This window comes from Aquila chrysaetos, chromosome 5, assembly GCF_900496995.4.
Source record: "Aquila chrysaetos chrysaetos chromosome 5, bAquChr1.4, whole genome shotgun sequence".
NCBI classification, from domain to species: domain Eukaryota; kingdom Metazoa; phylum Chordata; class Aves; order Accipitriformes; family Accipitridae; genus Aquila; species Aquila chrysaetos.
The window spans coordinates 39,889,380-39,915,643 of NC_044008.1; the positions used below are offsets into that span (position 1 = coordinate 39,889,380).

Consider the following 26,264-nt stretch of genomic DNA (forward strand, 5'->3'; position numbering starts at 1 on the left):
GAGCCTGGAGCTCCCAGCACGACCGGAGTGGCCATGGAGGTGACAGCCCTCTCTGTGTGCTGGGAACAGTCTGGTCAGCCCAGGAAAGGTCTTTGGGGGAAACACTGGCACCCACATCCCACGGGGCAGCGATGCCGAGAGCGTGTCCTCCATCCTCCCCAGGGCAGGGCTTAGGGACCCCCTTCTGCATCCCCATCCTGGACTCTAGGGCAGGCACATGCCCCGGGCAGGAGCAAAAGTCACCATTTGTCCCCCAGAGCCTGATGGAGCTGAGGAAATATCTTCCCTGGCTTCTTGGGCTGGCTGCAGCCAGGCTCAGCCCAGTTTGTTAATGGGTAGCTATTTACCAGGGCTTTCGTGCCATGACCCCCCAGAGATAAGAACCCGGCTGTGCAATAAGAGGAGTGCATATAAAGCCGTGGCCTTCCAGGCAGCAGGAGAAGGAGGTCCAGGCGGCAGAAGAGGATCCCCTCTGCTCCCCAGGGCAGGCGGCTGCCAGACACCCTCTGCCTATCTTTGCTGGGAGCCACGGGCAGTAAAACCAGCCCTGTGTATCACAAGGATCTGCAGGTAGGAGACAACGTGTGTGTGTGTGTCTGTGTGCGTGTTTTTGAACATGGATATAGGACCGGGAAGGTCATATTTGGGTCTGAAGGAGAAATTCATGCACCAGGCTCTCCCCTCCCTCGCCTGCTCCCCCAGTGAGCCGTGTATTCCTGCAGGGCAGCCCCGTGGCATCCCCACTCCCCGTGCCCCCACGTACCGGTGGCCACCCAGCAGATCCAGCCCCCCGCTTATAAATCCTCACAGATTTGGTGGACGTGGGGCCAGCTTCGCTGAGGAGTTGCTGTTCCTCTCCTCCTGCCTCCCTGCGCTTTTTTGAGCTGTGGTTTTCTGTGCCTTGTTGCAAACAGCCCTGGGCAGGAGCCAGGGCTCTGCCAGCGGTTGCTGGGGTCTTCTGCAGGGGAAGGGGTGCTGTTACAGGCGCGGGGGGGGCTGACGTCCCCCTTAAGCGATGGGTGTGTTGGGAGTCTTTGTAGGTCTCCAGCTATTGCCCCTTGCAAACCCCAAAGTGCTGCACGGGCAGCTCCATCACCCTGATGCCCTTTCTCAGCATCAGGAACATCTGCAGGACCCAACCCGCTAATCCTGGCTCTTCGCCACTCTTCTGGTTACCTCCTTTAGGGTTCCTCCGTACCGGCAGCGATGAAGGCTGCGATGTCTCTGGTGGGAAGCCAAGGCATTTTCTCGGCCACCGAGGTCTTCCTTGTGGCTGCCATCTTCTGCCTGGTCTTCCTGCTCATCCAGTCCTTCCGGCAGCACGTGCCCAAGGGGCTGAAGAGCCCCCCAGGACCCAGAGGCTACCCCATCCTCGGCAACGTGCTGGAGCTGAGGAAGGACACGCACCTGGCCCTGACCAGGCTGAGCCAGAAGTATGGGGACGTGATGGAGGTCAGGATCGGCACACGGCCCGTCCTGGTGCTGAGCGGCTTGGACACCATCAAGCAAGCCCTAGTGAAGCAAGGAGAAGACTTCATGGGGCGTCCCGACCTCTACAGCTTCCGCCATGTTGCGGATGGCCAGAGCCTGGCCTTCAGCCCCGACTCAGGGGAGGTGTGGAAAGCCCGCAGAAAGCTGGCCCAGAACGCCCTGAAGACCTTCTCCATCGCCCCCAGCCCCACCTCCTCTTCCACCTGCCTCCTGGAGGAGCACATCTCCAAGGAGGCTGACTACCTGGTCACCAAATTCCTCCAGCTGATGGATGAAGAGAAGAGCTTTGACCCTTACCGGTACCTGGTGGTCTCTGTGGCCAACGTCATCTGCGCCATGTGCTTTGGAAAGCGTTACGACCACAATGACCAAGAGCTGCTCAATATAGTGAATGTAAGTGATCAGTTTAGCAACGCTGCTGCTGCTGGCAACCCCGCTGACTTCATCCCCGTGCTCCGGTATCTTCCTAGCCGCACCATGAGTTTATTTAAAGATTTCAACAAGCGATTCCTCCATTTCGTGCAGAAGATTGTCCAGGAGCACTACAAGACCTATGACAAGGTAAGAGCTTGCAGGACCCTCACCTGCACCAGAAATGCTCTCTGCCCCTCTCTATTAGCAAGTTGTTTTTCTTCTTGCAGCCAAGCATCAATGGGCATGTACGTTCTTGCAGGTATTGCTGCATTTAGCAAGTCCACCTGTAGTCTCACTCACCTGTAGCCTCTCCATGTGCTGTCCAGTACTACAGTCCTCCTTCTCCTCCATGGCCCTGTGGGACAGGGGCAGTTTGTTGGCTGAACATCTCATCTGTGCCACAGGTTCCCTGGAGAACCATCTCCTTGTTTTCATAGGTTGCAAAAGCAGTAGGGACCACGGGGTCTGAAAGGTGATGTTCTCCAGAGCTCATATGACCCTGGGCTCTCCCAGCATCAGGCTGTCGTTCAGTAACACCCATTCCTCTGCTGGTTCCACAGCCATGACTTGTCTTCTCTTCCTCTCAGAACAACATCCGAGACATCACTGACTCCCTCATTGAGCAGTGCCTGCAGAAAAAAGTGGAAGCAAATACTGCCACACAGGTCCCTAAGGAGAAGGTTGTCAATCTTGTGAATGACCTCTTCGGAGCAGGTATTTTTTTCCCAATGGTCCCTTAGTTACTGCAGTTTTTCTCACGCTCCTCGCGCTAGAGCTCTGTCTGACCCATCTTTGTCCAACACCAGGCAGCCAGTTTGGGTCTAAGCACTCGTTCTCCTGCTCACTGGTCTTCCCGGACCCTCCAGAGACATCCCTAGAGACCAGCATGGGACATTAGCTCTGGAAAGAGGCGTCAGGGAAAAGCGAAGGGCATGGCTTATAGCTCAGTCGAGCTTCACAAGCCAGGGTGGCTCTTCCTGGTTGAGGGAGATGTCTACTGACTGATTCATCTTTGACTTACTCTGTGGAAACTCCCCCGATTCCAGAGAAGTTATACAAACCTGACATAACCCAAGGGTCAATCAGGATGAATGACAGCAGAATATTTTAGCAAAGTTTTCTCCGACAGGATGGAAACCCAAGTCTTACTGTGTGCCCAGGTTGTCCTCCGCCTTCTTAGCCATCCGAGACTGCTCCTTGTGATGGTTAGGCAGCAAGCCAAGGCGTGTGCCCTGCATGTTGTGCAGACCTCATTGACATGCTTTCCTCTTTGACCAGGCTTTGACAGCGTGACGACTGGCCTGTCCTGGAGCCTCATGTATCTCGTGACGTACCCCGACATCCAGAAGAAGATCCAGGAAGAACTAGGTGAGTCCTTGAACCTGCTTCCTCCGGGGCCAAAGCCTCTCCGACCAGGGCTGACCCCAGCCCTCCTCTCGACCTCCCACAGACCAGACCATCGGCCGGGAGAGGAGACCGAGGCTGTCGGACCGAGGCACGCTGCCCTACACAGAAGCCTTTATCCTGGAGATGTTCAGGCACTCCTCCTTCCTGCCCTTCACCATCCCGCACAGGCAAGTGCTGAGGATGCGAAGGAGGTGGAGGGACAAAGTGGACTTGGGGCATCTTGTTACAGCCATGCCGGTGGTGGTTGTGGTGAGAGGCAGGGAGGTTATTATCGACTTGTAGAATGCTGGCTTCGTCGTGGACACGGGGAGCTCACAGCTCTTGTGCAGGGCAATGTAGGAGCTCCCAAAGAGCAATTCTTGCCTTCTGCTGACTTCACTGAGGATACTCCACCCAGCTCGGGTAGAGGTTGCCCAATCCAGCTCACGGACAATGCAACTGCCCCTCCTAAAGCCACCTCTTTGGGCCGCATCCTTACTTCAGCAGCATTAGGGGCAAACTAATAGTCCCCCGAGGATGCAGAAGAACCTTTTTGCTTCCCAAACTCTCAGAGTCTTTTCTCTCTCCAGCACCACCAGGGACACAGTGCTGAACGGCTACTACATCCCAAAGGACCGTTGCGTGTTTGTCAATCAGTGGCAAGTGAATCATGATGAGTAAGTACCTTCTGAGGCAGAAAGCCTCCTGTGGTGACGTACAGGACTCTTCCTGCACAGTTACCTTGCTAGGCAGAAGTGGGATCAACTTGCTTTAAGAGAAAAGGGAGCAGGTGAGGTATCTACTAAATTCAGGGATATTCTCACTGACAGCTCCCACCTTCCAGTGTCCCCCCTACACCCGTGGCCAGAAGACACCATCTCAGCATCTGATTTTTTTCCTTCCAGGAAACTTTGGAAGGATCCACTGACCTTCAACCCGGAGCGTTTCCTTAGTGCTGGAGGGACCGAAGTGAGCAAAGAGGATGGGGAGAAGGTGTTGGTTTTCGGCCTGGGGAAAAGGAAGTGCATTGGGGAACTCATTGCCAGGTGTCAGGTCTTCCTTTTCCTGTCCACCTTGCTCCAGCAGCTGGAGTTCAGTGTCTGCAACGGCAAGAAGGTGGACATGACGCAGCTCTATGGACTGTCCCTGAAGCACAAAAGATGTAAGCACTTCCAGGTCAAGCAGCGCTTCGCCATGAAAGGCATGAACTGAGCAGTGGGCTTGTCCATTGCCCAGACATCACCGAGGGGCGAAGACCTGGGTGTCCTTGTAGCAAAGCTGGGTCTGCTATAACTTTATGGGATGACATAATAAACTGAAGCCATCGAAACTCTTGTCTTCTCTTGTTCACTTTGTAGCTTTTCTTGGCTTTTTCATTTTCCAGCATTTCTAGTGTTGGATACTCTGTCAAATGTTGGATATTCCATCACATCTAGTCTTAGTACCACAAAACACATTTATGGGGTGTGTGAACTGTCTTTTGCTAGAGGCAAAGGGAATGTACCCAAAACCAGACCATCTGAATACCATTGGGCCGTATTCTTTTAGAACTGCTCTTTGATAGCTGAAGGACAGCCAGCCCATACCATAATCCCACGGCCTCCATTGATGTTTAAGATCTTGGCTGAACTGATGCCCAAAGCTTGGGTGGAGAGGAGGATGACGTCATTGACGTCCAGCCAGTATCACTATTTCTGGACTAATCAGGACAAATTTTCACTGGTTGAAATTTACCTTCACTGTAGATGTGTCTGCAGGAAAAAACCCTCAGAAATCTTGGAAAAATACTAATACTCCTCCAAGTCCTCTGAGGACAGCCTGTTCCCTTGTTTCTACACTACGTTTTTAATTGCCTAGCTGACTTGTCATGTCACTCTAAGATCCCATTCGGGAGAGGTTTATCTTTGTTCATAGAGGAGCTCAAAGCTCTTTAGTGCCTCTTTGAGAATCTATCAGACAGCTTGCCCCAGGGGTTCTCCCCCTGTTCAGATTACTTTCTTCAGAAAAATGAGAGGGATCCTTCAAATGAACTGGGCTGGAGCAAAGCCTCTGTGGAGGGACCAGTGTGTTGGAGGACTTCAGCCAATTTAAGCCTCATTCGCCATAGTCCCCGCTGGCCCTGAAGGACACAAGAAAGGACACCTTTACCCCTTGCTATTGAGAAAGTCAAGCTGCTGGTATTCTGGACTGGAGCAAGGGTGTTTTCACAATGGGGCAGAGAAGGAGAACAGGACTTCCTCCAACTCAAACCCAAGAGTTTACATTGGCTGTCAGTCAACCCGTGCCAGCAGAGGCAGATGCCTTCTTTTCTTCAATTCGCACGCAAAGCCATCTTAGCCAACCCGGTACCTGGCAAGCAACGATACAGAAACAAGTATAACCATCCGGTGCAACACACACTGCTCTTGAATCTGTTCCCATGGGTGGCATCTGCTGAGCCATAGCCCCAGACCCAGGCCAAGAAGAGCTCCTTTCAGGTCCGAATACCAATCAGTCATCATGCGTTGCACAAAAACTTCCAAGAAGAGAGAGAAACGAAAGAGCGTGTTGGGGAAGAAAATGGGGAAGCTGATTGCCCAAGACTTCAGGGAGATTCCAGCTAGAGCAGGGAGGTGTTCAGACCCGCTAAACAAGCCTGAATGAAAAGGAGTAACTCTTTGTCTCTGTGTGTCCAGGTCGTGCCTGGTGACCAATCTGTGACGAAACACTGAGACGATACTGCCTCAGACCCACCTGAATTCACTGAACCAGCCCGAGCAGCTTCAATCCGAGTCACACCGGCTTTGTCGTCACCGTTTAATGTCATAATCCCAATATTGCAGGAAAAGGAGGTCCAAACCGTGGTTTGAGCTGCAGGCTATCAGAGGCCTTGGAGGAAAAGTGGAAGGATGGTTTAGGACAACCCATGAGGTCCATCAGCCAAATAATATCTCTGCTACCTATGACAAGGGCCATAGGTCGAGGCGATAGAGTCATTGTCGTGGTTTAACCCCAGCCAGCAACTAAGCCACATTTCCACGAGGGACATCCCAAAGCCGGCATTCATCTACTGCAGGGGAAGGTGGGATCGTCCTGGACATGGATCTGGGTCTCTCAGTGCCTAACTTAGTGATTCGGAAGAGCACCAGGACTGCCAGGGACTCGGCAGCAGCGTGTCACACCATCCCTGTGGGGTGGAGAGGCTCTCATGGACTTGGCCCGGTGACTCCAGCTGCAGTGGGAACACGCGATGCTGATGCTGGTGGAGGACCAGAGGGCCCCGTTCGCTGGAGCCATTGCGTGACTCTCTTGCCCCGAAGGCTGGCTGTGTTTGCTGATAAGGCCCGCAATAAGCAAGTGCAGATATAAAGAAAGAACAGTGGGAATTTTTTTTTTCCCTTTGGAGATGAGCGTTTTATAGCCCCGGGGCAGATAAGCAGATTAATATTAACGTTACTGAGGTGAAACAGCCCCTTGCTGGTGGAAGGTCTCCCCGAGATACATCTACCAAGGGCCGATGGGCTCCTCTGGGGACGCTGCTGCCGGTCTGCATCGGGTACAGCCTGGAGACCAGAGACCTGGGAGAAAAAGTCACCGTGTCAGGATGGAGAAGGGGACGGGAAGAAGGTTGCGGGGAGAGAAATGGGCAGGCGGTTACCCTTCCCCACGCAGCCCTTCTCTTCATGGTGTTGCAGGCAAAACGCCCCACTTTAGAAAGCCCCATCTTCTTTCGGCATCTCTCCCTCCGCTTGATGCCGATGGAGACATCCCATGCGGCTGCGGGAGACCCTTCCGGGCAGCCTGCACAGGCAGGAGGTCTCCCTGAAACCTTGGTCTGATGTCCCTGCATGCACACATCTCCTTGGACCTCCTGGCCCGTCCAACAGCCTAGTGACCCAGGTGAGGTCCCAGTTGTCTTGCTGGGGATACTGCAGTCAAACTGTCCCTTCAATCCCAGCCACCCCAATCCCAAGCCCGGGCATCCTGCCTGCCCCTGGGCAATACGGTCGGAAGATCAAAGACGAGCGGGCTCCTTTGCCAGCTATTTTCCCTGCCGGTGTCTTTGCAGCCCCCAGCATGCAGGGAGGGGAGCAGCGAGCATGGGCTGAGCATCAAACAAGGTACTCCAGTTCTGCACTGCTCTTTGCTCTGGAGCGGAGCTGCACCCCCAGATCCCCCCCACCCAGGGACCCTCTGTGAGGAAGGGACAGGGGCACCCTGCTCCCTTCGGGGGTGCAGGATCTCAGCTCTTCACCGCCTCCTCTTCCCCATTTCCTCCCGATAAACAAATCCATCGATCATTGCCATGAAAGCCCCAATTGCTCACAGTAGGTAAGGAACTGCAGCTCCCCTATCTTTGCTTTCCCCTAATGATCTTCCTCAATTAAGCCCTCCAATTACTCCCCAGGTAGCCTGCAAGTGCCGTGATTTCCTTACTGGAACCGGGGTGGTGATAAGCCTGGGGAGCTTTTATCACTCCACAGCAAATTGCTCTTATTGTAGGTTTTAAAATGAGTCAGCGGACCAGCCAGGGCAGCTGGGCTCCAGCTCCTCTTCCCAAGGAGGGGACGCCCCCAGCTCCCTCATTCCTGCAGGGAAAGGTCCAGGCAGCCGCACACCTTCTCCCTCAAGCTGAGATAACTGCCTGATGCCAGCGTTTGGGGTGGTGGCATCTCCTCGCCAGGAAAGCCTGTACCCAGCCCTGAAACGGGCTAGAGGAACCACTTGTGGCTCTTCCTCCCAGATGGAAGGAAGAGGGGAGTTGCTCCAACACTTAATGACCCTCCTCATTAAAAGCACATCCTGTATTTCTAACTTCTTTCCTTTGGCTGTTTATTCTCCCATGAGATCTGTTATCAGGAATCATCTCCCCACGGGGATTAACTCTTGGGTGTCTCCCTTTTGCTGCTGGTCCCCAACACTGGTGACGGTCCCTTGACATCAAAAATATCATCCCTTGATGCCCTAGAGCTTAAAATAAGGCTCTGAATCACACCCTAAGCTCTATTTCTGAGCCACGCGTGCTTTCTTTCTGCCAGTGGTTTTGGGGGCACTTCCCTCTGAGCTGCTGGCAGCAGATCCTCTAAGCGTGGTGGGCTTTGCCCTGACGTCCTGCTTGTCCTGCTGCACCGGCAGGCCTCGGGAGCTCCTTTCCACGGAGAATGAAACCCCAAACACCATCTTTGTCTTTGCAGCTCCACTCCTGGGACAGGGTCAGGCTCTCCCGTGACTTGAACCCCAGGAGCAGCCTCTTCGCAGCAGGGATAATGGCTGCTTCCTGCCTTTTGGGGGAGAAAATCTCTGCTCAGCCTCCAAGACCGAGCAGCTTCTGGGGTGCTGGAGCTGGTGGGACCTTCCTCTGGTGAAGTTTCCTTCCGCGGTGGGTTGGAGAAGACGCTGGTCCTCTGTTTGACCCAGGCTGGACCTGTGGCTGGAGAAGAGCTTGAGCCAACAGAGCTTGACACATTAAACCTGGTACGTGGCTCTGCCTCTGTGCTGTGGGGGCTCCCAAATCAGTATGAACCCTTCTTCATCCTCCCACCCCTCACCTCCCTCTTCCCTCTGGAAAAGAGACGGTGTTTGGGCTGGTTGATTGCACTGTGTCATTAGAGGTACAAGGTACCTGTTAATTAGAGAACATGAAAGCAGGTAAGGATGGAGTTTGTCCCTGGGTTAAGAAGGGAACGACAGATGCAGAGATAACTGCTCCCTGCACGCAAAGCGCTGCCGGAGAAAAGCTCCAGGCTCCCGGGAATGGCCTCAAACCTGGCTGCCCCCCCACCCCCCAGCATGGGCATGGGCATGATTTTCCAGGGGGGGAAGGAGAAGAGGGGAGAGATGGGGACCAGCCCTGGAGACACGTCCCCACGGAGCCGGGGACCACCGGTTCCCACAAGCACTGGCAGCGTGAGCCAAAAGCCTCCGGAATTTCGGATGCTCCTCAAACCCAGCCTTGGCAGCCGGGATGCATTCAGGGCTGGCATTCACCTGTATGTGCCCAAGGCTGGCGCTGGGTTTGCCAGTGGCAGGGTAGCAGCTGCTACCGCAGAGCGAGGGTAGATCTGGGGGGGGCCACGCAGGGGGACAGGCTCTCATCTCCCCTCCTAGACCCCCCCTGCTAATTGGCCCCATAATAAAGGGTCCCAGTTGACAGCTCTGCTCTCGTGCCCCTAAAATCAGCTCCCTGAACCTCATCAGGGTGGGTAAAGCAGGGCTAGCGCTGATGCCCCCGGTGCCGGGGGGGACCCAGGCAGAGCGGGAGGGTCCAGCCTGATCCCACGCTGGAGGTGAAAAGCCACCCGCTGAGAAGCAGCGTCCCCAACCTGCTCCCCTTCTGCTTTAATTAAAACCATCCTGGAAAACGAGGGCTCCCCAGGAGAGCCTTTGAAATGCTGCTGCTCTCCGCACCCAGGAGGGTTTTCGGGCCCGGCATGGGAGGGAGAAGCTGCCCAAGAGCCGGCTGCCAGCTCGGCGGGGTGGGGGGTAGGATCCTAATTCACTTGGGCGCTTCCGAAGCATTTTTGTCCCCTCTCACTGGGGTCTGGGACACGAACGCCCTCCCGTGGCATCTGTGACACCAGTTCCACGAGCGTTTTTCACTACTGAGCATGGACGAGCGAGGGGTTTTATTTACCCCCGCTCAGAGTTTTTGAGGGGAGGCACATTTGGGGAGGGGGATCTATAGGGTACCGACCCCCTGCAGAGCATCCCGCATGCCTCGTCACCTCCGTAGCTCTGGGAGCCGCAAAACCAGCCAAACCTGGTTCCCTTCGGGTTGTTTTTCAGCTTGAAGGTGAATTCTCCAGGGTCAAATGAGCTGGGAGCTTTCAGGCCGGCTTTCCTCTGGTGTTCCCAGCCACTGCCTGCAGATTCTCCGCTGTCTAGTACATCCAAGGCAGCAAAACCCTCCCCTTTCCCTGCCCACCGCTTCTCAACCAGCCTGCGCTGCCTGAATCCCTCGGAGGCACCAAACCTGCTGCCCAACAGGGACTAACCCAGCCAGGGGATGCAGAGAAGAGGCAGATGAACGGGGCGGGCGATCGCCGACGCTTTGCGCCCTTAAGCAAAGGAATATCGTCTGGTCGGGATTTTATTCTCAGCTCCTCCTCTGTTGCGTTAATTTTTTTTCCTTTTCTTTTCCCTTCTCCTGCTGGTTCCCACCAGCTGAAGGGCCCCCTCTCCTGGTGCAAGGCAAGGAGATGGCCGCCCACGTCTCATCCCAGCCGGCCAAATCCATCTTTCCCAGCCCTCCAGCCAGGGCATCGCCCACCCACAAGCCAAGACCCTTCCCAGGAGAAATCCCAGCCGGGCCATTGCAGTGAGCTGCAGCTGGACGAATCCCCTCCGGGTCTCCCGCATGGCCCAGTCTCGGCCACCACCACCTGCGTCACCCTTCCAGCCGTCCCTGGGGACGCCAGTGGTCCTCAGGACAGGCTTCTTCAGGGTTGGACCTTCAGAGGGGAGAAAAAAAAAACCCTGACAGCAGCTCTGAGCATTTGTGGCTGTGCGGTCTTTGGGGTATTTCCCTCTTCCTGGGTCTGATGGACTGGGAAAACCTGGGACCAGGCACGATTCCCCACCAGGCTGGGCTCACGCATGGTCTTTTCACCCAAGGGCTGAGACCCACCAGCCCCGTGCTGCTCCTCAGCCCCGGAGAGGGGGGACTCCCGGATCCAGCGGCGCTGCGAGGAAGGATATTTCTGGACTTCTAGTTACCGTCGCACAAAAAAATCCGCTTGAAATTCCCACCCGCTGATGGAAACACCTGGAGGGAAAAACCCGAGTCTCACCCCCGCTTCTCCTCGGTCTCTGGTCCCCGTGGCTGCGTCACCCCCGGGTGCAGCCCACCCGGGTGGGGGTCTGCACAGCAGTGGGGGGGTGGGCAGCCATCGGGGCTGCGTCACGGTCCCCCGGTGGGTGAGATCTGGCAGGGAGAGGGCAGGCAGGAGCAGGCAGCGATCCGGCCCTGAGCTGCAGGCAGCCTGGTGGGCTGCGTCTTTCCCCCGAGAAGAGAACGTCCATGCTGGGTTTGCGCGTGCTGGGCGTGCAACTGGGCACCGGCACGTGCGTGCACACGCCGTGCCCGCGTGCTTGCACACCCGTCTGTGCTTGTGAGCGTGCACAGGTGTGTCGATGCGTGTGCGAGCCCGGGTGGGTGCACTGATGCGTGCGTGGGTGGGTTTAGGCTTGCATCTGTGGGTGCATTTCTGGTGCAAACAGATGCATGAGCTGGTTTCATTTCCTCCCAGGGCCGCGCTGCTCGAGGGGCTGTGCAAGGACGGGCCCGCTCCCCACCTCCCCGATCCTGAGCGAACCTGCCAGGCCCCGGGGGGGAGATTGGAGCTGCGAAGGCCCCGGGGTGCCCGACCCCAGCAGCGGGTCCCAGGCTCTTTCCCACGCGGCGTAGGAGCGAGGATGTGCTCCCTAAAAACGAGCTGGGCTTTGCAACCCGCTCCCTTGGCCACTGGGATCTCCCTGGCTCCGTCCCCTGACTTCCCGCGGTCCCCTTGTCCCCCTGACAGACATCTCCATCATCTCTTCCCAGTCCCCTCGTCCCCGGGAGAGCATCCTCCCCTCCCAGCCACGCAGGGCCAGGACTCGGGGCTTGTTTTTTGAGCCCTCATCCCTCACCTAGGAGGAGAGGGGCAGAGGCGGGTGGGAAGGGTTCCTGCCTCCCCCCCCCCCCCCCCACCCCAGCGTCCTTGGGGGTATCACGCTCAGCGCGGGGACGTTGGCCGCAATCTCTTCCCACGCAATGACACTCTTCAAGAGCCTCCTCCCCGGGGCCGGCGGAGTTGCTGGCATCATCCCCCTCCCCGGGCTGGGCCGGTTTTCGGTCACCCGTGCCTCGGCGGGGGAACGCCAAAGCTCAGGGAGAAGCAGAGGGTAGCCAAAAAGCGGAGGGAGGCCGGTGCCCGGCTTTCCTGCTTTGCCGTACATGGCCGCGGCAGCGCCGGGGCAGGAAGCGACAACCACCCCGGTGTCGGCGAGGCACCGCCGCGCTTCAGCGTTCCAGCGGCCCGCAGCCAGCAGGGCCCCTGGGTGGAAAGAGGGGGGGGTCCCGGGTCCCTGCCCCAGCACCCGTGAGCCCGTTCCGTTTCCCGGGGACGGACGCGCTGGGGATCGAGCCGATGCCCGACCGTCCCGAGGGACCGGCACGGTGGTGGGTAAGGAAACGTGCCGCGACGCCCAAACGCCGTTTCCTCCCTCCCGTCCCTCTCGCCGTCCCGTTCGCTTGCTGGAACACACCCCAGCACCAAAAGCACGTTTGCAAGCAGGCCAGGGCCCAGGCAGCTTGCCTGCGGAGGGGTGCCGCTGCCCCTCCGACACCCCGCGGCCTCCCCAAAACGCTGAGGGAGACGGCGGGGATGTGCCCGACCCAGGGCTACCCCCGCTTTCCGTCCACCGTGCTGCCGCCGGACTCCCACCGCCCTCACCCCCCGCTATCGCCATCATTGTTTTGATTATCGTCGTCATCGTCGTCGTTGTTGATAGGATATTACGGAATAGTAGAATGGTTAGGGTTGGAAGGGACCTTACAGATCATCTAGATATTATATTATATCATATCATATTATATCATATCATATCATATTATATCATACTATATTATATAATATTATATTATATCATACTATATTATATCATACTATATCATATTATATCATACTATATCATATTATATCATACTGCACTACATTACATTGTGCTATATTGCACTATGTTACATTGTGTTATACTGCACTATGTTACATTGTGTTATACTGCACTACATTACATTGTGTTATATTACATCCCATTGCATTAATTATTATATTAATTACACCCTGTTATATTTATTTTATTATTTTTATTATTATATTTATTGTGTTGTATTGTATTATAGCCTAGTCTAGTATAGCCTAGTACAGTATAGTATCTCACAGTATACTCTAGTGTATTATATTATAACGCTACGTGACAGATGATGTTCTTACTCTGCTACTATTTTCCTATTCGAGCATTTCACTCTTGTTTACTGTCGTTCCATCACCGCTCGTGCCGGTTTCAGCGTCACTCCGGCACGGCTTTAGCATTATTTTATCACGATTTCGCGCCCGCCCGAGCACCCACCCACCGGACCCCCCCCCCCCGGCCACGGCCCGGAGCAGCGATCCCGGGGGCCGGTGCCGGGTGGCGGCGCGGCGGTCCCCGGCAGGTGGCGGCCCCGCGCCGTTCCCGGCCGAGCCGAGCCGAGCCGAGCCGAGCCGAGCCGAGCCGAGCCCCGCCGAGGCGAAGCGAGGCGAGCCCCGCCGTGCCGGCGCAGGCGCGCTGCTCGGCGCCGCTCCGATTCCGGGCTGCCGCTTCCTTCCAGCAGGCCCCGCCGCCCCGGCCGGACCCCCGCGCCCCTCGCCCGGCCCGAGGTGGGCGGCGGACGCCCCTCTCCCCGCCGCCCTTCCCCGTCCCGCCCCCCCCCCCCCCCCTCCCCTTACACCCTCCGCACCCCCCTCCCCATCCCTCCCCGCCCCCGACCCCGCCGCACCGGCTCCCCGCCGCCACCGGGCTCGGCCCCGCCGGGCGGCGGCGGCGGCGGCGGCTGCTCCGGCGGCGGCTCCGGCTTCCTCCGCCCCTTCCGCCCCGTCCGTGTGTCCCGTGTGTCCCCCCCCCGCCGGCCCAGCCGAGCCCGGAGGCCCCCGGCAGCGCCGCATGGAGCAGCCGGCGGCGGGCTGAGCCCCCTGCCCGGAGGGAGGTGAGTACCGCGCCGGACCGGAGACCCCCGCCGCACGGGGAGGGAGGGAGACAGGCACCGGGAAGGGCGCGGGGGGGGGGGGGGGGGTGCTCGTTGTGTGTGTGTGTGTGTGTGTCCCTCTCGTATCCCCCCCGCCGTGTTTGGGGGGTGGCGACCCCCGGAGCGGGGCCGGGAGAGGCGGCGGAGCCCAGACAATGGGGCCTGGCGGGGCGGGCCGGGGGATGCGGGGAGCGGCGGGGGGGGGGGGGGGGGATATATACCGGGGGGGGGGGGGACACACACGGGCGCTCAGCCGCCTCCATGCTGCTTGACCTGGTGGGTGACCCCATCCCAGACCGCTCAGCGACCGTCCCCGGGGACCCCATCACCCCCCAGGCCCCCCCCGGGGGGGGGGCCGCATCCTTCCAGACCCCAGCAGCATCCCCTTCTCTTGGGGGGGGGGGGGGTTATCACCTCACCCCCAAACCCGTTACCCAGCAAGGGGGCTGCCACCTCCTCCTCCTGCTCCATCCCCATCCCATACAAAGGCCGGGGCCGGTTTTGGATACTGGGAGGCCGAGCCCCGAGCTGCTGGCGGGGTTTTTGAGAGCGGTTGGGGCGGAAGGAGGGAGCTCGGTCCGGGCGTCAAAAGGGGCTGGCAGCAATTTTTTTTATTCTTTTTTTAGGGTTTTTTGTTGGGTTTTTTTTTTTTTTTTTTTTTTTTTTTGGTCAATAAGGCGGTGACGGGTTATTTATAGCCACGGCTGTTGCTCGGAGGTTTATCGAGAGTGAAAGGGGCTGTGCCATCGTGCGGAAAAAAAAAAGTAAAAAAAAAAAAAAAAAATTAAAATCAAAGGTGCAAGGGCCGGGGAGCAGGAGGAGGGGGATGGCTGCCTTCCTCCCGGGACAGAGAGGATCTCGCCCCCCACGCTCCCGTGGGGTTTGTTCCCACCAGACCCACTCAGGAGCCCGTCCCGATCCTGGCAAGGCGGAGAGCGGCCGGAGAGGTCCGTGGAAGCGCGGCGGAGGGATGCGGGAGGTTTCGGGAGCATCCCTGGGAGAAGGGGGTCCCCGTCCTCCCATCCCTCATTGAGCATCAGCGGGATGGTAGTGATGAAGCAAAGCCTCCTGACGGGGAGCGGCACCGGGATAAGCCCCCCTGGAATGCTGTCCCTGCAAACCCAGGGAGTCCTGGGGTGCGTTTCACCCTCCAACCGCTGCCTCCCCCTCCGGCTTTTCGTTTTTCGGTGGGTGTTTGCAAAAAAACCTTTCGACCGCATCCCGGCATGCCCCAAGCCCGCGCTGGGGCGGCTTTGCTGGCAGCCGCTCCTCTCCGCGCTGTGCACCCGTCCCTGGGGACGCCCTGACACCTGCCGGGACCTGGGAAGGGGATGCCGGGGCGATTTGTGGGGTAATGAGGGCGGAAAATCGCCCTGATGAGGTTTTTTGTAGGAAAGAGGAGGACCAGGAAAACCCCTCCGCGATGGGGAAGCCGGGAACAGCATCTTTCCGGGCCTCCACCTGCCTCCGACTATCCCCCAGGCACCTTCTGCGGTCTGAACAGCAACATCTTCTCTTTTTCTTTTTAAAAAAAAAAAAAAAAAAAACACGGAGGGGAAAAAAAAAAAAAAGAAAAGGAAGCCCCCCCACTTTCCCCCGGCCAGGCACCCAGTCGAGGCTGGGTTGGGGGAGCAGCAGCGAAACCCTCCCTGCAAGTGCAGCCAGCTCGCTGATGAGATAAAGGAAGAACGTTTTTCTTTCGATTATAGTAATCGTAGGTGTTACTTGTAATAACAGGTGATAAGATCTTTTGGAGAGAGTGAGGATGTTGTCTGGTTTTGGGTTGGTTTTTTTTTTTGAAGTTTAAAGAACCTGGGGTGGTTGAGCACTGGGAGATGTCTCGGTGAGGGCGAGATGGATGAGCGGAACGGGCTGGATGTGGATGGCGCCCGCGTGCCTATTCCCGACGGGAGTAAAGCTTTCCTACCATCTACAACTAAACTTTATTTTAAATAGAGTCGTCCTTAGCTGATGCTGGGCAGGATCTGCTCCCCGTTTCCCTCCAGCTAATTGGGTTTGAAATGGAAATGCGGCATCTTTTCCCCAACCCATCCCGTGGTGCCGGTGCTCTTCGGGTGGTATTCGGTCTGGGGGTCCCAAATTCCCCCCCTGGGCCACTGGTCCCAGCCCGCCCACGGGTTTGGCACAGCACGATTTTGGCTGGCGATTGACAAGAGGAAAGATTTCCCCGGCTCGTTTCCCTGGTGCCCTTTGGATTATCAGGGTGGCAACGGTATTCACCGTACCTGCCCGGCCCACCTTCCCCAGCTCTCGGCTGCCGAGATGGGCTTCCCGGAGGGAAATCCAGGAGCAGGGCTGGGAGGGAGGCAGCGGGGATGAGCGCGAACCTCGGTCCTTCTCAGGGTGCGGCGTCGGGCTGAGGTTCCTCACCGGGGTGGCTGGGCAGAGCGGCTCAAAGGATGCTCGGGCGGAGGGCGGGGAAGAAAAGGAGGTGGTTTTCGGCGGAGAAAAGGCTGGTGGGTTCCCCTGCGCGCCCCGGTTGCTTCCCCGAACCCCTCCGTGGGGACGGAGAGTTTCCAGGGGGAGCGAAACCCTCGCCTGGCAGGACTGCAAATAGCCAAACCTGGCCCTCGGCTCTGCTGAACCGCTTGGGCTGCTCCCTGGCTATTTCTTTCATTTTTTCAATTTTGTGTTTTTCAAGCTGACTTCTGCTGCTACGCATCTTCCTTTGGGGAAGCACCTCTGCTTTAGGAGAGAAGGGGCGATGCCGGTGTTTTCCCGGAGCTCGCCGCCTTTAGGCTCCAGGTCCGCGCCGGCATCACCGCATCCTTCTCCCAACCCAGCGTCCCGTAGGGATAAGCTGGGATGGCGGAAGAGAACTCGGGCACGAGGTTGGGGCCGGCCTGGGTGACGCGCTCGGCAGGAACCGCTGGCTGTCACATGAGGCCACCGCAGGCAGCGGCGCCTTCGGGGGGCCGGTTGGCAGCAGCCCCGGAGCTGGGTGCTCGCAGGGGCGTGTGGTTTCCTCCTCTTCGGAAAGCCTCGGCTTTGAGGCAGAAATTAGGTAACGATTAAAAAAAACAACAACAAAAAAGATCAGGCTGCCGCTTAAAAGTCACCCTCGGGAGGAAGAAGGTCTGCACCGAAATATAGGAGGGGGCATCAGGAGCTCTGCAAAGGGCAGTTCCCGGTGCTGTTAACTACCTCCCCCTGTAAAACCGATAAGCAAATTTCTTGTGCTATATTTATAACAATGCCACCGACTGATGCCATGAATGTCCACGGTCCAGGAAGGTAAAAATGCTGGGACCGGCTGGAGCGTGTTCCTCTTGGCAGGGTTTGCTGAGACAGTTTCCTCTTTAAAAGAGAAAAAAAAAAACAACCTCTTTATAAAGGCTCAAAAGCCCAAAGGCAGGCTATAAATCTTGTATCCTCTCTGCATTTATAAAATATAAATGCCGGTGACATTCGTGAGCTGAAAGCCCAAACAACTGGCCTTTGGGATTGGAAAGATCCAGCCCTCGTGCGGCATGGAAAGTGGCTTTTCCAACCTCCAGACGGGCTGTGGTCCTGGGATGGGGACCCTTGGGCATCCCTTCCAGGTGATGCTTCCTGGCATTCTGACCTGGCACAGGTGGGCAAAGCTCGGCCGGGATTTTCCAGCTGGAGTCACATCTCGGATGAAACCTCCATCCTGCTGCTTTTTCTCCGTTGGTTATTTTAAAACAGCAACGTTGGAGCGCCCGGCCGGTGGGAAGCGCTGACTCAGCGCTTTGGGGAAGAGCTGTTCCTTGAGCAACACCCTGAGCCGGCTCGGGCTCAGCGTCCCCATGGGGTGCCGGATGGGGAACAGGGCCGAAAACCCTGGTGATGGGAAATTCCCTCTGCAGGAATGCAGGGGCACCTCTTCTTAAACCAGCTCCTTCCGGACTTTAGCCAAATCCTTCTCCGGACTGATGGAGGAGCGTGGTTTATGCCCTGTTTTTCATGGGCTGCATTTTGGACTGGCGGTATCCAGACCCTTCGCTGAAATTTTTGCTCCACGCCAGGTGTAAATGCAGAATTTAACTAAAAATTAGCTTGAAAACAAAGAGAGTTTGAGCTGGGGGCTGTTTTTTGGGGCTGCGTTCCCAGCTGATGCTCTCCGGTCCAGCGTCACGCGACGCTGCCCTCCCTTGGGTCCTGGCCACCTCCGTGGCAGCGTCCCCATCAATTTGGGTTTGGGTGCCATCTCCGGAGGCTTTTCTTCTTCAACAGCCCCAGGGCTGGCTGGGAAGAAAACCGACCCGATGCACGGGGCCCAGACGCCGCGGTGATGGGCTTTGCTGGAAACCCCAGCGCTCAGCTTTGGGTCCCCAAACTCTGCCCTTAGGGCGAGCGTCTGAGCCTCGATTTCTGCTCTCTGATGCCAAAACTAAAGCGGCTCGTGGCCTGGCCCCGCTCTGGGGGAAGGTGAGGGAGGTGGTGGCAGCGTGACGCCTTTTCCGGAGGCGTCCGGGCATGGCTGCAGTGGAAACAGGGCCGTGATCGCACCCGCTCTCTTCCTCCCCCCAGTTCTGCCCCTTATCTTCTTCCTCCTCCCATCTCTGGCGGCCTTGCCCCTCGTTTCAGTTCCTCCTTCCCAAAATATTTTGAGCTGCTGACAGCAGGGCTGGGAGCGGTGACCGCTGATGGCCCCGAATTGATATGATGAATTAAGAAATACCTGGGTGGTTTTCGGGGTGCATGAGCAGGGATGCCCTGCCAGCATCCCGCTCCGTGCCCCCGGCCTGGCGCGACCCCAGTGCCCCGGTCCAAGAAAGCCTGGTTTGATGCCGGGGCCGGTGACTTCATCTCTTCCCGGGGGTCGAAGCGGCGAGAATAAAGCCGGGTTTGTTCCCCTCCCACGCGCCGGGGCAGGATGCGACCCAGCCTGGGGCCTCGGGGTGCTGCCGGAGGGGAGCACAGCACCCCCGGTCCGTGCATCCCCCTGGGATTTAGGAGCCAGCGGGAGCTCCTGTGTTCCCGAGTGCCGATGGGTTTTCTCCTGCAGGGAACAGATTTCTTTTATTTCTTTTGGATCCCGGGCCTGGGAAGATCCCGGGGCTGGATGTTTCCACACGTGGGTCACCAGGCGCTGCGGAAGAGTGGGGCTCTGGCTGCGTAGCCCCCGGTGCTGCCGGGGAGGGGACCGGGATGCTCACCGAGGCGTGAACGTGGGGCTCGGGAGAGCTGCTCCTCGCTGGCTGGATCCCCTCACCACCCCGTGCCTCAGTTTCCCCCTTGGCGCTGCAGGGACCGTGAACCGCCTTGCTGGCAGCCCCCCCCCGAGATGGGTGGAGGAGGCTTTGCAGGGTGAGGCCGGGGGGGATTTTGCAAGGCAGAGGGTTTGAAGCTTCTCACTGCTGGTTCCCGGCTGGCCACCACGGTGCAGCAGCCGCCCTGGGCTGGGGAACGGGCTTCAGCTGCTCCTGGAGGTTGTCTCTGCTCCCTTCCCGTCCCCGGGCACCTCTGTCCCTCCGGACCACACTGCTTTTTCCTTGGATCATTGATGCAGATGCTGCGGGAGCCACGCAGCACGTAAAACCTCTGCTCTTAAGAAGCTGTGTCCGTGCAAATACCTTATAATCTGGGTGAGCAGCTCCGCACCGGTCGGGTCCCTGGCTGCGGGGGGGAGCTGAGCGGACCCGGAGCTCCCACTTTCCCATTGGTTTGGGGACGTTTTGGAAGCAGCGCATCGGACAAGACCTGTTGCCTTCTTGGCGGTGGAAGAGATGCTCACACGGCCCGGGGAGCATCCTTTGCGGGAGGGGAATGCTGCCTGTGCATCGTCCTTACACGGCCCTCCCCGCTGTGCCGGGTTCTCAGTCATCCTTTCCCCCTGCAGGTCTCATGGTACCAAGTGACGTGTCCCCCCTGTGAGATTCGCACCCCCCAACCTCCTGAGAAGATGTCAGGGATGCAGGTGAGCACCGGGCGGGGAGGAGAGGTGGGGATGGAGCCATTCAGAGCTGGCCCCAGGGCTCAGGAGGGACGTGGGGACACTTGTCCCCGTCCCCCACCGCGGGGACCTGCGGTTTTGAGTGTGTGTGTGTCTCCCTCTCTGTCCCCACCCCAGCCAAAAACCACCGTCTGAGCTCCCCGGGGCTGCCCCAGATCCCCCAAACTGCTTCTAGTTTCAGCGAATCCCGTTTGGGTTTGCATCAGAGGGCCAGCAGCCCTGCGTGCCTGTGGGAGGGGGGGGGTCCCCGTGGGTCGAGGGGGGCCGAGGGTGGGAGATGTGCCCAGCCGGGCTCTGACACCGTCCCCCTCTCCCCGGCCAGGCCGTTTGGCCGTCCGGTACAGAATGTATCGCCAAGTACAACTTCCATGGTACCGCCGAGCAGGACCTGCCCTTCAGCAAAGGAGATGTCCTCACCATTGTGGCTGTCACCAAGGTAAGGCCATCGCCTCCCACCGGCACCCGCCCCCCCCCGGCTGCTGCCGCTGCCCCCCATGCCGGGAGCATCCCTGCATCCTGCGACACACAGCGTTTGCCTTGCCGGTGGGATCCCCTGGTCCCGCTGGAAGTCCCGCAGAACCAGCAGGGCAGGAATGGGGCCATGCGTTTGGTTAATTAATTCACGGCCTCGTTAGTTAAGGTTTCTCCGAAATGTAAGCCTCTCGACTGCCTCCTGGGAGGTGGAGGAGGGAGGGGAGAGGCTCGCAATCGGGGAGCGATGCTGCGCTCGGCGCTGGGGGAGAAAAAGAGAGGGGCCATGGGTTGGGGGGCTCCGGGTTGCCCGGCAGCCTGGGAAGGGGATGGCAGTGACCCCCCCGTGGGGCCACCAGCATCGGGGTTTGCTGGCCCCAGCGCTAACCCTGACCTTTGCAGCTGTGTCCTGCCCACCCCGTCCTACCTGCAGCCAGGCAGAGGGTGCCGGGGTGCTTGGGGACGCGCAGGCAGCTGCCCGGGAAAGGAGGGGCAGCGCCGAGACCCCCCCCGTGGGCTCCTTTGGTGGGCTGCTGCCATCTCTAGGGACCACAGGCTCGTCGTGACATCTCTGCTGTCCCCGCAGGATCCCAATTGGTACAAGGCGAAGAACAAGGTGGGCCGGGAGGGGATCATCCCCGCTAACTATGTGCAGAAGCGGGAAGGAGTGAAAGCTGGGATCAAGCTCAGCCTCATGCCGTGAGTATCCACCGGGGACTCTGCCTAGGTGAATTTGGGGGGAGCTGGCTTGGTCTGGAGCATCCCCGCTGTGTCAGACCAAAGACCCAGTTGACCCCGTGTTCCCAACAGAAGCGAGATCCCTCGCAGGGCTTCGCGAGGTTGAAAGGCAGAGAAGGGGCTAGGGGCTTGGGCTTTCCCAACAGCGTCGATTTGGGAGCCGCTGCTGCTGGGGAAAGCTCTGAGCACCTTTGGAGCTGCCTGCAGAGCCGGGAAGATGATGGATGGTTGGACTGCGTTTCAAAATGGGTCTTTTAGCCAAAGTTGTGGTCGTAAAGGCTGCTGGGAGAAAGCAGTGGGGTTGGAATGGGGTCTGTATGGGAGGAATAGGAGATAGGCGGGCAGATAGATAGATGGATGGGTGGATGGATGGTTTTGACGTCCCTGCTGCATCCCAGAGCCGCCAGTGACCCCCATTCTGGAGGAGCTGGGGCTTCCGTGGGAAGCCCCCGAGAGTGTGCAGAGGGGCTCAGTGCCGGGCTGGGGACCAGGAGGAGGGGGGAGCAGGATGCCATGGAAGGAGCCATGTCGTGGGGGCAGCAAGGAGGAGCGCGGGCGAGCTGGCCCCATGCAGGCAGGGATGAAGCCTGCTCCGTGTCCCCATCTCCCCCCAAACGCAGCCCCACGGGGGTCCGGCCGGCACGTCCCCGGTCCTTGACCTGCCCTCCGCGCCCCGTTGCAGGTGGTTTCACGGGAAGATCACGCGGGAGCAGGCGGAGCGGCTGCTGTACCCACCGGAGACGGGGCTTTTCCTGGTGCGGGAGAGCACCAACTACCCCGGGGATTACACCCTGTGCGTCAGCTGCGAGGGGAAGGTGGAGCACTACCGCATCATTTACTCCTCCAGCAAGCTGAGCATCGACGAGGAGGTCTACTTCGAAAACCTCATGCAGCTGGTGGAGGTGAGGTCTCACCTGCCGACGGGAGCTGCCGCCGCTCCTGTCCCCGGCCAGCCGGGGACCATAAGTTTGGGTTTGGAGGGTGGCGGGGGGGGGTATGTGTGGGTCAGAGCTTGCGAGGCTGAGGGTCTGGAGCCCTGGAGATGGTGGGACCTTCTCTGCCGACCCCATGGCTTGGGGGGCTGCTGGGGACAGACCCCTGGGGCAGGGCGGGATGAAGGGGGTGGCTGGATGGATGGACGGGATGGGATGTGTGGGGGACAGAGGGACCCCCCCGCCCCGAGCCCCCCACCAGGTCCATCCGTGGCTTCGTGCTGCCACCTGGTGGGATCCCAGAGCCCGGCATCGCCTCGGCGGGGACCCCCCCCCTCCAGGGTGTCACCCCCACCGTCGCCCGTGACACCCCGGCGGCAGCCCTGCCTCTCAGCCCCGTCCCCCCCCCCCCCCCCGCCAGCATTACACCACGGACGCGGACGGGCTCTGCACCCGCCTCATCAAACCGAAGGTGATGGAGGGGACGGTGGCAGCGCAGGACGAGTTCTCCCGCAGTGAGTGGCCGTGCCCCTTCGCTGGCTCCTGGGGACACCCCCCCCCGCCCCAGCACCCCCTCACTCTCCCTTCTCCCCCACGCAGGCGGCTGGGCCCTCAACATGAAGGACCTCAAGTTGCTGCAGATCATTGGCAAAGGGGAATTCGGAGGTGAGCCCCGTGTCCCCTCCTCTGCAGCCCCCCCCCCGGGGCGATGGCAGGGCCCCGGGAGGCCGGGATGCTTCCCAGTGCCTCCCGTGCCTGTCTCTCCTGGCCCGCAGATGTGATGCTGGGGGATTACCGGGGGAACAAAGTCGCCGTGAAGTGCATTAAAAACGACGCCACAGCGCAAGCCTTCCTGGCGGAGGCGTCCGTGATGACGTGAGTGTTACGGGGCGGGGGGGGCGCGACGCAAGGGAGGGGGCACCTCTGTCCGTACGAGCAGAGGCGGGTGGTCCCCGATGCCCTGCGGGGACCGTGGGAGCCCCCCCCCCCCCTTCCCTCCTTCTCCCCAAAACCCTGCCCTGAGCCCTCCTGCGCCACGCAGGCAGCTCCGACACAGCAACCTGGTGCAGCTCCTGGGGGTGATCGTGGAGGAGAAGAGCGGCCTTTACATCGTCACCGAGTACATGGCCAAGGTGAGACCCCCCACCCTGGGCACTTGCCCCCTCCCTGCACCGTTCCCCCGGGGTCCCAGGGCTTCGCCCTGGCAGACCCAGCTGGCTCATCCCGCCTCGGGGGGCTTCTCCCTGGAGCCACCGTGGCGTTTGGAGGTGGCAGCGCCGTTGCGTGTCCCGTTGCTGGCTCTTAAGGGAGGGAAATCGTCCCCGGGTCCTGCCCCACGTGGGAGGGGGCAGCGGGTGGGATGCTGACCCTGACGGCACCATCTCTCTCCATCCCTCCAGGGCAGCCTAGTAGACTACCTGCGGTCGCGCGGACGGTCAGTCCTCGGTGCAGACTGCCTGCTGAAGTTCTCCTTGTAAGTATGGGGCAAGGCACCAAGGGTTGGCCGTGCCCACCGCCCTGACCTGCACCCACCAGCGTTTTGGGGCCACCTCACTAACCCCCTTCTCTCTCCCACCCCAAACCAGAGACGTCTGTGAAGCCATGGAGTACCTGGAAGCCAACAACTTTGTCCACCGGGACCTGGCGGCGAGGAACGTCCTGGTCTCGGAGGACAACATCGCGAAGGTCAGCGATTTTGGGCTGACCAAGGAAGCCTCCTCCACGCAGGACACGGGGAAGCTGCCGGTGAAGTGGACGGCGCCAGAAGCACTTAGAGAAAAGGTGGGCGAGCGGAGAAGGGGGGGTCCCAGGCTGCGAGGATGTGGCGGAGGCTGGAGGAAAGGGGTCCGTCCCAGGCTGCCCCAAATTTTCCATGCGGAGATGGTGTTTGAGCCCCGGTTCCCACTCTCTGACCCCCAAAACCAGCTGCCCGGAGGGTGGGGAAGACCTGCTGCCCCCCCAATCCCTGCCTGAGCCCGCTCACGGGGCTTCTCTCCCCTCCCTCCAGAAATTCTCCACCAAGTCGGACGTGTGGAGCTTCGGGATCCTCCTCTGGGAAATCTACTCCTTCGGGCGAGTGCCTTACCCGAGAATCGTAAGTGAGGACACCCCCGTCCCCTCAGGGCTGGTTTTTTGGGGGGGCTGAGCCCCTGTTTGGGCGGAGGGGGTGGCAGAACCCAGGCCCCCTGCATCCTGAAACCCATCCCTTGTACCCCCAGCCCCTGAAGGACGTCGTACCCCGCGTGGAGAAGGGCTATAAGATGGATGCTCCCGACGGTTGCCCCGCCGTCGTCTACGAGGTGATGAAGAAGTGCTGGACCCTGGACCCCGGCCACCGGCCGTCCTTCCACCAGCTCCGCGAACAGCTAGTGCATATCAAAGAGAAGGAGCTCTACCTGTGAGGGGGGGGGGCTCACCCACCCCGGCAGCCGGAGGGGACCCACGCTAAGGGGGGGGATGACCGGGGTGTGGGCAACCCCCCCTGCCCGGCCCCAGCACCAGGAGCGGCCGGGAGGGAGCCCCGGGGGTCTCTCCCCCGCTACAATTCTCCCGGTCACTTCCAAACTTCCAAATCAGCCTTTTTTTTTTTTTTTTTTTTTTTTTTTTCCTTTAGGTTTTGGGGTTTTTTTGGTCTCCCAGGCTCTTTTTTTTTTTTTTTTTTTTTTTTTTTGGATTTTGGGGTGGTTTTTTTTTTTTTTGTTTTCTCAGTTTGGGGGTGGGGGGCGGGGAGGGGTGTTGGTTTTTTTGGTTGTTTTTTATTATTTCAAGCAGGGCCCAGCTGAGCGCTGGGTGTTTTACTAAAGTACGAATCTTATTTTTTAATGTAATTAAAAGAAGAAAAAAAAAAAGAAAAAAAAGAGAGAAGAAGGTTAATAAAAGAAGAATAATAATAAAATAAATAAGCCAATGAAACGGACACACGAAAAGGAAACCCCAACGACAGAAGTGATGGTTAAAGGGGAGACGCTGGACTCGCCACCCGGTTGGGAGAGCGCGGCCGCGTCCCCGCGAGACGCTTTTTTTTGGGTTGTTTTGCTTTAAACTCGTTGCAATGTTTGCATGCTGTCTCCAGAGGCCTTTTTTTCCAGTCCTGTCCAGTGCTTTATTCTCATGTAATGCTACCAACTGTGAGATTAAAACTGTAATAAAAAAAACCATTCCATACGGACGCGGCACATCCCGCCTCACACCGCCCCTCTGTCTCTGGCTCTGCTCCCATGGGATGCAGCCCTTGGGGGGGGGGGGGGACATGGCGCCCTGGGGATCCTGGGATCCCCTGGCAGGGTCCAAGGTGGAGATGGTCCCCCCGTAGCTGGGATGAGCAGCCTGGGCATCCCTTGGCTCCATCCCACCCTTGAGAACTGGCGAGGTTGTGACAGTGATGAAGCTGCCAAGTGATGGCAAAGCTCCCCTTTAAGCCGGGCTTTATCTTCCACCCCTGGAGATGCTTGGACCAGGCAGGGGAAGATCTGGGGATGCATTTTGGGGCTGATCCCTGGACCCTGTGGGCCTTGTTCCCTGCCCTGCTTATTTCAGCCAAGGGGCTAAAGACGTCTATGCAGCGGGGACCCCGTGTCCCGGACCCCCAATCCCAAAGGAGGTGTCCCCCACGGAGTCCCTGCTGTCTTGAAGGGTGTTGGGTGGAGGTGGCGTCCACCACGCAGGGCTCAACAGGTTTAAAATAGTTCTCTTCATCCATGGAGAATTATTCGGCGTTAAACGATGCGCAGGGCATCGGCTTTACCGGCTGCCCGGTTTGCAAGCTGGAGTCGGGAGCTCTCGGTTTGTTTTGGGCCAGAATTGGGACTGAGATTTGTCTTGGGGTGGGGGGAATCGAAGAGAAAAGAATAGGGAGTGCTGGGACAGCAGGCACGGCTCAGGTCTAGGTGGGATGGAGGATGGAGTGACTCAGCCTTCAGGAGCCCTCTGGTGCAGAGGGGAGATGGCAGTAGCTACAGAAATCAAGTGCTCCTGACCCCAGAGGGGACAGGACAGGGATGTGATGGGGCTCGATCCGCCGTAGGGTTTCATTTCCCATGGGCTAACCCCCCCCTCCTTTTGTACACATCCCCCCCCTCCAGTTCCTCCCAGTGCTCTGGCAGGCTCCAGCCGTATAAGCAGCTTTACTTTTTGGGCTTATGAA

The 26,264-nt window shown here is 58.8% G+C and overlaps 2 protein-coding genes across 2 annotated transcripts; both read left to right on the forward strand.

Moving 5' to 3' along the window:
* Positions 1–393: 393 nt before the first annotated feature.
* Positions 394–4,621, forward strand: LOC115341563 (cytochrome P450 1A5-like). The gene is made up of 7 exons (XM_030014790.2): positions 394–570; positions 1,186–2,052; positions 2,493–2,619; positions 3,184–3,273; positions 3,356–3,479; positions 3,882–3,968; positions 4,197–4,621. The coding sequence occupies exons 2-7, from the start codon at positions 1,207–1,209 to the stop codon at positions 4,501–4,503; spliced, it is 1,581 nt and encodes a 526-aa protein (XP_029870650.1). The 5' UTR covers positions 394–570; positions 1,186–1,206; the 3' UTR covers positions 4,504–4,621.
* A 9,141-nt stretch (positions 4,622–13,762) lies between these two features.
* Positions 13,763–25,296, forward strand: CSK (C-terminal Src kinase). The gene is made up of 13 exons (XM_030014791.2): positions 13,763–13,999; positions 19,866–19,943; positions 20,302–20,415; positions 21,037–21,149; positions 21,871–22,090; positions 22,542–22,635; positions 22,721–22,786; positions 22,897–22,996; positions 23,163–23,253; positions 23,521–23,594; positions 23,707–23,902; positions 24,129–24,215; positions 24,340–25,296. Exons 2-13 carry the CDS (start codon positions 19,929–19,931, stop codon positions 24,520–24,522), a joined length of 1,353 nt encoding a protein of 450 aa, XP_029870651.1. The 5' UTR covers positions 13,763–13,999; positions 19,866–19,928; the 3' UTR covers positions 24,523–25,296.
* The last annotated feature ends 968 nt before the right edge of the window (positions 25,297–26,264 follow it).